We start from the raw sequence: 10,589 nt of genomic DNA, 5'->3' as shown, positions 1-10,589 counted from the left end.
CACCTTTTGTGATGCAAATGGGCTTGTTAACATGCTCAATCCGGATTTAGCTACCCAAGTCCTCTCATCTGCATTATGGTGCCTCACAAAATTGAAAATGCTCTACTGAGCACAGCATGCAGAGGGTATGGACACATACTCATACATCCTAAGAGTTCATATAGGAGCACATATGCAACGTTAAGAGAAAACTCATATAATAGACCTCTTGGGAGCTGCTGACAATTCAACAAAGAAATCAATCTGGCAAAATAGAATGCGTACAGCATATACAAAAAAGATGTTCACTATGAAAGTAGTCAATTTTTGAATACAATTTTCTGCGACCAATCTCCCTATTAAAAAACTTATGCAAACAATAAGTGCACTACCCATCTCCAATTAAAAACTCATGCAGGGTAATCCTTCACATATCTAGCAGCAACTTAAGCTGCAACCGTTGAGACCATAAAGATACTTTCTTAGAGTTACCATGAGTGTTCTTGAACAAGGTATTAAAATAGAAACTCGTGGCTGCCTTTTGAAAGCAGACTAGAACCCAGACTGTCTTTGGAAAACTAAAGTTCTCATTGAATTTTGTACTTCAAAAAAACAAAAGAGTGCTTCATTCAGCTTGAGACACTGCTAATCCTCTAATTTCACAGCTAATGCCACCTACAGCATCATACATCGTGCACATTAAGAATTTGGATTGGCATCACTAGCTTCAACTTGATCCGATTTGCCAGCATCTGCCAAAGCCTTGGCAGCTGCTTCCCCTGGAGGAGGATGATCAAACTTGCATGTTGTACCAAACTTGCACGTGCCTGTCTTCATGTAGTAGGGACATGATTGCTCCCCCTGCATTTACATTTCTCCAAATTGTGAAGATCATAAATGTATTCACGCATGCAGGTTCAAATGTTAAGTAAATAAAATGTACCTCTCTTCTAGGAAGACCTGCCAGAGTAAGCTTCACACTGGCCTCAGTGAAAGGCTCAGATCTATTTACAGGATGGTGAAATTTGCAAGTGCTTCCAAACTTGCATATTCCTGTTTTCATATAATACTGCACAAGCAAGAAACTCCACTAAGCAGGTCATTACCAATCAGCTTGTGTGAAACACAACATGACTGCAGTGCTCACCGAACAGCTAGCTTCACCAGGTCTTTGAGGATACAAAGGAGTTTGTGTTAGGCCTGCTAATCCAAGCGCTGATCCAGGAATACTCAATGCGTAGTCTGAAAGAGCCTGCCAATAATATCCCACAAACATGATATCAGTAACAAGCTTGGAAGATTTTATGTCATCAATACAACCATGCAAGGAGCTACACAACCCACTCCCTGAACAATAGATCTCACCTACCCCTGCAAATAGAGATGGGTTTGTGAATCCTCCAGATAAACCACCAAGCATGGAAGCTATTTTGGTTTGGTTTAGAGCAGCAATGCTAGCTGGAAATGAAGATGATAAAGTTATTATCATTGAGTTTATTCTAGCAAAAAGAATTTGATCACAAAAGCACTCGCTAGAAAAGACCTGGCTCCTTCTCTGGATGATTAAAGCGACATGTAGATCCATACTTGCAGCTATAAAGCACAATAAATTGTCAGCAGGAAGTAAATTGCAAAAAATGAACTTACACTCTGAACTCATATTTCAACTCCATAGAACATACACGAGACTATCTATATGTCTGCTTTAAAATATCAGTAACTCATGCTTCAAAAAGTTTTTAGCACTTTGTGAGGCCAAAAGATTACCTTCCTGTCTTCATGTAAAATGAACAATCAGTCTCGCCCTGCAATCCATATTAAGCAAGATCAGATGCAACAAACTCCAAAACATAAGATGCCACCAAGCTATGTTTGAGTGTTTTAACTCCTTACAGGTCTTAATGGTAATCCTTTCACATTAAATGCACTGGCAGGCTTAATGGGTAAACTTGTTTCTTCAACACCATTAGCTGCTGAAACAGTTGCTTTGGCAGTAGCAATTTCTGTAACTACAGTTGCAGCACCTTCTACCTTCAAATTTCCTTCCACAGCATCACCAGTTTTTTCATCTGACGCTGTTTGTCCATCTTGAGGATGATTGAATTTGCATTTTGAGCCATACTTGCAAATGCCCATTTTCATGTAGAACTAGATAAGCACCAAACATCTTTCAATGAGCAAATGTAAACAATTTACACAAACAGTCAAGCTGGCAACAATAAGATGTATCTTAAATGTTAGACAACTTAAAACAAGGTCAGCAAGTTGCTTACAGCACAATCAGGCTCTCCAGCACGCACAGGTAAAGGCTGACTTTTTGTTGCAGGGGCAGAAGCCTGAAAAATTTTGTACAATATAAGGTAACATGGAGGACAAAGACTACAAAATCAAAACAATTGCATTGAGGAGAAAAAAAGCTAGGTTTTAATTGTTTCCCTAGAAATATCGAATGGATCGTATGAGTCTCAACCTCTTACATGGACAGACTACATTCAGCATGTGCATCCCCAATCACACTGTATTTATGAAGGTAAATCTCACGTATTCTCTGAGCATAAGAACCAAAGGTGCTGCTTTTCTACTGGAAGTCAAAAGTTAATGTACTTAAGACCAAAACACACTGTCAACTAAACATTTAGCCTTACAGGCAAAACACAATGCGAACAGTTCTTGATCACTGCAAGAAGTTGGTAAGTTTAGGTTGAGACATAACATGAACAAAAAGGCACAATCAGATTCTGATCTTTTCATAGACAGAGAACATTGGGACTCCAGTAGAGTGTGCATCCACTAGCACTCGAGTTGGAAGTTGGAACTCCGACATTTTTGGGCCCCCTTGGGGCTTAACCATATTTGACCCTAATTTTAGTTTTCTGAAAGAGCAAGGAAATATATATTATCTAGAGAGTTGCATAACTTAAACCATTTAAACTTCATTGTCCTTGCACGAAAGATGCTTTTGCAAATGCAACACATGTTTTATGATTGGGATCCCAATTTTTTAATCTGATAATAATCGAGCATGTTTGCCCTTATTCACATGGGTATGAAATCACTGATTTCCAATGTCTGGTTCAATTGACCATATGAGGATGACTCCAACTATGTAGATATATATTTTTGTTTGGTTTTTCAGCCAAGGTGGTATTTAAGCTGAGCTGAGAGATGAAGACAAAAGATCCTGGACAAGGTATACCCCTTTGATACAAGTACTGATTAAATTGCACACAAACAACATATCCACTTGCTTAGAAAGCTATTTCCACACATCTCCCAAGATGAAGTAACATGCTGATGCAGCTGCTAATGACAAAGACCCGGGTGGATGCCTACTAGGGTAAAGGGGCCAATAATGACATTTTACAGTGTCCCATTGGAACTATATCCAAGTGACTTATATAATACCTTTTTTACATTAAACTGTATGCATCGTATTCAAATCAAATATTAAAAAAGTGAGCACTTTTGAAATTATTATTGAGTAGACCTAGTTATAAGTGAAGGATTCACAAGAGTGACAATGAGGGATCACTAGAGTGACACTCAAGGATACATTCTCTTGAGGTTTCGCAAAGTCCAGAATATAAGACTATTAACATGGCCGATTGGTTTGACTCACATTAAACCTATATTTTGTGCAAAATTGTCACTAAATTGGGGTGGAGCATGTTTCCTTTTTGGGGGTGTCACTTTGTTGGCCCCTTTACCCTACAAAGCTCCAACCGAAGGCAACTCATGGCCATTCTAGGGTCCGAGTCTACAAATACCTCATCCAAAGATGAACCCAAAAATCCCCCCCCCCCTTTTAAAAAAACAAAAAAATCCCCTCTAGAGGTTGTTATGGAATCTGTTGGAGATCGACATAAATGAGTTCAGTAAATCAGGAACATAGAAACCAGCATCAAAATCAGGAAGCCCACTTATAGTCAGCTCACTCCATCCAAAGATGTGGATGTAACCCATCCAAACCCCCCCCCCCCAAAAAAAAAAAAACAAACAAACAAACAAACAAAACTTGGTCAAAGAAACTTAAGTGATGGTGTTGTGATAAGGAGACTCATACTATGAGGACCTGTGAGGCCTTGATTAAAACCACGCAAGCTAAAGAGGCTAATCAATATGTCCAACTGTGGTCTAAGTCACAAGACCCTGGAAGATGGGGGAAGCTTATTCCAAAAAATGTAGGCAGCCTGCATATTGCTGACTGGAAAATTAACTCCTGCCAAAGAGTCCATGATGTGCCAAATGTATGCAATAAATGAGAAGGCCAACTTCAGCCCATAGAAGTGTGAGAGTGTGCAACCGAAGAGGAAACAAACATGACTGCTAACAAAAGGAACATTCCATATAACTAGTTTTCTAAGTAGATAATCATGGCAAAGGTCTTATTTACAAACTGGTTATGTAGGACCTTGGAAGCTTCAACAAATGTTTCTACCATCTAGATGAGTAAAATGATATATCATGGTCATATCAATAAAGCCAGCCACGAACCACCCATTACCTGAAGCAGGCCACCTTAAGATCACTTGCACGAAACTGTCCCGATTTTGAAACTAGGTAGAGACTACTGAGGAACAAGAGACTTCAAACTGTAACCAGGAGTGCCAAAAGTCCACCAGCATGGAAATAGCACTCATGGAGAGTGCCCAATTCCAAACCAACCTAGCAACACACAATTGTTGCTCTATTTCTTCCCCAATAGAAACCCCAAAGACCCCACCGACAGCATGTAGGTTGTTGAGACAACTCTCTACAAAGAAGCAGTTGCTAGTCTTGCCACCTCATGCACCAACTGAGCTGCTAGACAGACCACCTGCACACTAACTGAACCACCTATTGCATTGCCTTCATGATACCCCAACAACCCACTCAACCCCATTGAGCACCCTTCAACTCTACAATGAGTTATCTCATCTGTGTGCTTAAGGCCTATGCCATAACCTGAGCTTGCTTGCTCAGCCTGCAGCCCCAACTTCATACATCCTGTGGGGTAAAAGGACAACGACACAGAAAAGGCACCACGTAAGAGTGGAGATGGAAAAGGAACCACTGCCACTTCAGCAAATTGGACAGACTTGTGTGATGTAAATCTGCATGGCAACACATAAGAGCTGAAAGAGAAAACAAGGGATGAATACTCATCTGAGACAATTCAAGAAAAGTGGTTGCATATACTAATTCAGATGGACATGTGCCCAAGAGAAATCTAGAGAATGATGACATGCCAAACTCTAGCCAGAGCTCCAAATGCAAGGACAAATGAAGTAAAAGGACGTCAAGCCTAAAATACCCACGAATCGATTTAGACTATAGGTTCACTCGCATCTGAACCATGATCACGATGTCGTCCGCACTTAATACACCCACATGGAAAATGCCAGCTGACTTGCCTTTCTGCAGTCCAACTGCCAGCCATGTCATCAAAACTGACTGCCATCATTAAGTTGGAAGACCTGCTGTCCACCCAATTGCTCCTATATGAGTGGTCTGCCATCCGTTCATCTGCCATGTGCCACACTGACCATCCAATCCTAGAGTCATGGCACCAAGCACACAATGTATGCCATTTATCACCCTCCCATCACAACATCACCTGCCCATTGAATCACACCTTAAGTGTAAGCAGTGCCAGGTGCATAAAAATAACCAAAGGCCTTCTAGCTCTTCTCCATCCTGACCACCTATTACAGGCATAGCCTTGCAAAATGCTAATCCATCATGTGTCAGACTGAAATCCCAGTCCACAATTATATGAAATCAACTTTACACCCAAACCACATCATAATTTAACTGCATCAGTCCAATGGTATCTTTCCTACCTGGATTTAGCTACATTAATGTGAAAACCCACTACATATTTTATCTATCCGAACTTACCGTTTTAACAAACAATAGATCTATAGATAATTGTTGTACAACTCCAGTATTATAAACAAAAAAGATCTTTCAATCATGTATAATGATAGTTGACCTCTAGTTAAGTTGGTGGCATTGTAAGACTTAGCTCAAAGTCAGTCCCAGATATCATTCATTGAAGTCTTAAATCTTCAACTCAACATGCAACATCTCCTTGATTGTGAGCCTCCAATATGGAGACGTGACAAAATCCCCTGATTCCAACATATCTAATGCACTTGTCTCATATGCAAACAAAGTTCATGGCCAAATCATGAACTTGCCATGCAACATCTCCTTGATAACAAACCTTTCATATTCATGTGTTGCAAAATACCCCCAATTCCAAAACATCATCTCTTAGCTCCATGTTGAGTTAAAATTAGGAAAACAATAAAATCACAAGCAATTGGGCAAGCTTTGGTGAGCTCATGATGTGCTAATCATGGTCACCCAAAAATGCAGGTAGTTTGCATGTAAGCATAAATGCCACAAACATAAACGCAAGCCACAATTACTCCTAGTAACGTTTCCCTCATAGAGTAGCAAATTTTTCACCTAAGAAAATCCCAAGCTTTTACACAACTAGAATGCATCATATATTATGTCCACAGCATGACACACACCTCAAACAAAACCAAACCACCAATATTCAAACTTGAATTTCAAGAAATGCAACTGCCATGGTAGCAATCATGAAGAAAGATGCCATAGGTGAACCATGCGCATTTGCATACAACCTAACAACAATCTTCTTTTCTTTGCAAGATCCCTACGGAAAGAACAATAAGAGCCCAACATGGACTAGTGGGCAAGAGGAGTTTGGAGAAGAGCTTGTCATCTTAGCACCTTGAATATAAAGTAAGGCAACACAAGTCCCCTCCCTCGAAAAAAGCATAGCCAAGATCCATTGAGCATAGAATTGCATTTCAAAGAAGATTTTCGCAATCACAAGGGGTGCTAGACTAGAGTCAATAAGGGAAGATACAATAAACTCATTTTGAGAAAGACTATAATAAAAAAACGTTTTAAGAGGATTGAGAATAGGCTTGACAAGGGATTCAAGATCAATTCATTGAATTCCGTTTGTGCCATTAGTTTATACTTGGTGGTGATCATTTGTCGAGTTTGAAAATGGACTAGGAGAGAATAACCAAAGGAGACAATAAGGATATGCTTGTGGTCTATTTGCCTTTAAGGAGTGAAGATCTTGATTGTGAACTAGTTCAATGTAAGAGTTTCAATGATGGTGCCTTTCTTGTGAGACAAACCAGTGAAACAACTTCATAAAGGGTAAACCAAGAACTTGGAGAGGAGTAACATGACTAGGTCAAAGTGACTATTGACATTTTTAAAAAAGTTGCCTGTTAGAGGAACCTAAGTTTGTTGTTTGCTTTGGTGTATTGGAAGAGCAACATAATTGAGGCAGTTGCATCATCATCAACCCTACCTAGTCGAAACAGAATCCAGCTTTCAACCATAAGTTCCATAAGTCGTGCATACCTCTAAGGAGGAAAAAAAGGAGGGCACCTTCATGGCCAAAGACATAGCTTACATCACCTCACACAAGCCTCCTATCCAAAAAGCTTACCAATGGCCATGCAATGAACTGCAATAGAAGCCAGAAAACGGTTTTGACCAGCCATGCAGCAGGAAAACACGGTCTCCACAAATATCACAAGGCAAAAACAGATCACACTCCCCTGCCCCAAAAACACATGCACATGCAAGACAAATCTCCTGCAAGAAACTGTAATCAGAGTACACGTTGCACTGGGAGAGGCCTCAGAAAGGGAAGACCAAATGGCAAAACGAATTTTGCAGCTGGTTGCAACATTGCATAAAATCAATATCATTAGCTAAACTCCTAATCTCCACATATCACATGCACGTAATTAAATTAAGAGAGCAAATCCTATCCATCCAGCTGCTCAGGCCTCCTTTTCTTGGGAATCTATCTGATCTATTTAAAAGCACAAATTCGATCCCACAATGTCAAATACATATTGCTAAGCAAATTTATCCAGAAAACAGATTTGCACCCATTAAAATTGCCCGGTATGACAGAAAACAGAAAACTCCCTCCTGTGTTGACTGGCATGTTTGAGAACACATTACAAGCAATAAAGACAGCATAACAATCAACATACAAAGCACATACCAATACCATGAGATGTATAAATTGTACTTTTTAATATCTTGAAACTAAGCATAATTCAAGTTCTAGGTTATCCACCTCTTTCCAATCTGGAATGCCACCAGGTGGAACCCACAGAGGATGATCAAACCTGCAACTTGGTCCAAAACTACACGTCCTGGTCCGCATGTAAAATGCACAATCCTTCTCTCCCGGCCGTTGGGGATAAACAGAAAGAGTGACAGCAGGATCTACTCTAGCTCTCTTGGAAAGGCCCTCGACTCCATAAAAGACTTTATATAGAGAGAACAAAAAAGAGGGTGATACAAAAACCCAATGCACAGGTTTGAAATAGATATATAAGTATTAACAATAATTCAAAACAGTATTTGAGATAGAAAGGAAAGCATATATTGTATACGATACCGTACAATGGCCAGCATATATTGAAAGAGGCCAACATTTATTGTTATACCGTCACATATGTAGCAGTACCCAGCAAGTCGTACCAATGCATCAGCAAAGACAAAATGTGCATGTGTCAGCCTTTTGTAAAACTGTCTAATATCTAACATAATATAAGCCTAACCATAAGATATCATATCCTTAAACTAAGACATCTAGCATGTAAAACAGTCTCCCATGCTCATAAGTGTCAGCAGTTCGTATAATAAAACATATTACTTTAAAATAGCTAACTAGCTTGACGATCTTAACTGCTGGTCTATAAATAATGTACAAATGATGTAGATATGCAGGTGAGTGCACTATTTATCGGTCTAATCGATGATAAAGAGAATCAAAACCAATCCCCTGCCCAGTCTACATTCACAGTCCAAGGTTTCTAATATCTAGCTTTCAGACACTCATTTCTGAACCCACTGCTATCCGCCTGATTGTGCAAAGAGAAGACATCAAAGCAGTTGTAATAACTGTGACTGACATACAGAGACATATTAAGTATCAAAAATGGTGTGCTTTGAAACAGCATGTTAGCTAGTTTCATTAACTCGTATGTAGGGCAATGTTGCTTGACACTTTCAGAACAATATAATTAACTAGTTAGCAACAAAATTTAGAAGAAATAGCTGAGCAATGATGGTATGATTGACAACAATGGAGCACAAGAAACTACAAAATACTAAATTGCAGCTAAACTTTCACTGCATTTGTCAAATTAGACCTCGTGTGCCGAGTGCAAAAAAAAAGGAATCCTAAAATAAGCGTTCCCGAAGCCCAGAAGTACTCTTCCTTTTGAGCTAAGACAACACAAAATCCAAGATGCACAAAACCAACAAACTCGTGTCATATTATTTAGACCCGTTCAAGGCTTGCAAATCCATTTAGATAACACTCAGAAATGCAGATAAGGACTACATATTCAGAGGCAAAAGTGGCTTTAATGAAATCTTGGACGTTTGAAAGAGAGACGAAAGAAATAGACAGAGCGCGTACCTTCTTCCGCAGGTCTCTTCAAAGAGCCGAGGAGAGGATCCACAGCGGAGCCAGGGTTCCGGAAAGAAGACTGCGGGACTTGTGGCAAGTGGTGGTGCGGAGGGGGCGTGCTAATCATGCTCGACAGGAACGCAGACGAGGAGGTCGGGTTTGACGAGCCGTACAGTGCGATGGCGTCGGATGCGTAGGCACGATAAGGAGCCTCCAAGCGAGAGGTGTCATCGGAGGGGAAGAAAGAGGAGGAGGAGGCGGAGGTAGGGACTGTTGAGGCGTTGCCATAGCCTCCTGCTGCAACGGCCGCGGCTGCCGAGGGGGAGGTGAGACCTGCGAAGGCGTGGCCATGGCCGTGGCCATGGTACAACGACGAGAGGGAGGACATCGCTTGCCAGCAGCAGCTGTGGCGCTCTTCTTCGTTGCTTGTTTTTGGGTCGCAGTTCAAAATCTCACTTGCGCAGAAAGAACCGAAGAAAAGCCACTGAACCAAAAGGTGAAAATTCCCCCCCACTAGGTCAAATCCTTTGTATTCCAAAGGTCATTCGTTTGAATGTTTTTGTAGATTCTAAACGTCTTTTAGCCTCCACATTTTTAACCTTCAGCGTTTCACTAAAAAGTGAGGTTTTATGTAGGGTACCGGAGCAAGAAGAGTGTCACCAAAAAGCACGTGTTTCAGTCTCTCAAAACCATAGCAGATGAACAGCGCAGCCACGGCAGCCTTCTTGCTTGGCTATAGAGAGCTCCTCAAAAAAAATTCACGAGGAAAAATGCAATGAACACAAACATCGCAATGTTAAAAAGAAAGGTTATAGAGAGGGACCAATTAGGTCACACTTTGCAGAGAAATCAAAAGCAATCCCATCCGTTCGTCAGTCACACAAAATCAAATCTAGTCCGTACGTTCTCGAATGAAATTGCGACTCTTTTAGGGGATGGAGTGACATTGCTTTGGAGGGTGCAATCCTATCGACCCCTTTACCCTAGGTAAAATGAATTGCAACCCAACCCAACCCAACCCAAAACACAAAATAAAGTGAGGTTTGAGGGTAAAGGGTCCAATAGAGTGTCGTCTAACAATCCTCCATTATAACTTTTTTTCTCAAGTGAGTCTCATAAATGTTTTTGA

General features: G+C 40.5%; 1 protein-coding gene across 1 annotated transcript; it reads right to left on the bottom strand.

Annotated features, from left to right (window-relative positions):
* Window positions 1–548: 548 nt before the first annotated feature.
* On the bottom strand, window positions 549–9,967 carry HUA1 (floral homeotic protein (HUA1)). The gene is made up of 10 exons (XM_087675615.1): window positions 9,470–9,967; window positions 8,114–8,307; window positions 2,253–2,315; window positions 1,873–2,127; window positions 1,747–1,784; window positions 1,523–1,572; window positions 1,349–1,437; window positions 1,127–1,231; window positions 923–1,048; window positions 549–840 (listed from the first exon to the last, which is right to left on the bottom strand). Exons 1-10 carry the CDS (start codon window positions 9,846–9,848, stop codon window positions 679–681), a joined length of 1,461 nt encoding a protein of 486 aa, XP_087531741.1. The 5' UTR covers window positions 9,849–9,967; the 3' UTR covers window positions 549–678.
* Window positions 9,968–10,589: the final 622 nt, after the last annotated feature.

This window comes from Lygodium microphyllum, chromosome 4 (genome assembly GCF_053477565.2).
Source record: "Lygodium microphyllum isolate KBCC chromosome 4, Lygodium_microphyllum_v1.1.10, whole genome shotgun sequence".
NCBI classification, from domain to species: domain Eukaryota; kingdom Viridiplantae; phylum Streptophyta; class Polypodiopsida; order Schizaeales; family Lygodiaceae; genus Lygodium; species Lygodium microphyllum.
The sequence above is the reverse complement of the archived record's forward strand: the minus strand, read 5'-3'. Positions and strand labels throughout refer to the sequence as shown.

Coding starts and splice junctions, on each gene's coding strand:
- HUA1 (XM_087675615.1), bottom strand. CDS start 9,848: ATGTCCTCCCTCTCGTCGTTGTACCATGGCCACGGCCATGGCCACGCC. Junction 8,308..9,469: donor GAAGAGACCTGCGGAAGAAG/GTACGCGCTCTG, acceptor CTCTATATAAAG/TCTTTTATGGAGTCGAGGGC. Junction 1,438..1,522: donor TCATCCAGAGAAGGAGCCAG/GTCTTTTCTAGC, acceptor CTTCATTTCCAG/CTAGCATTGCTGCTCTAAAC.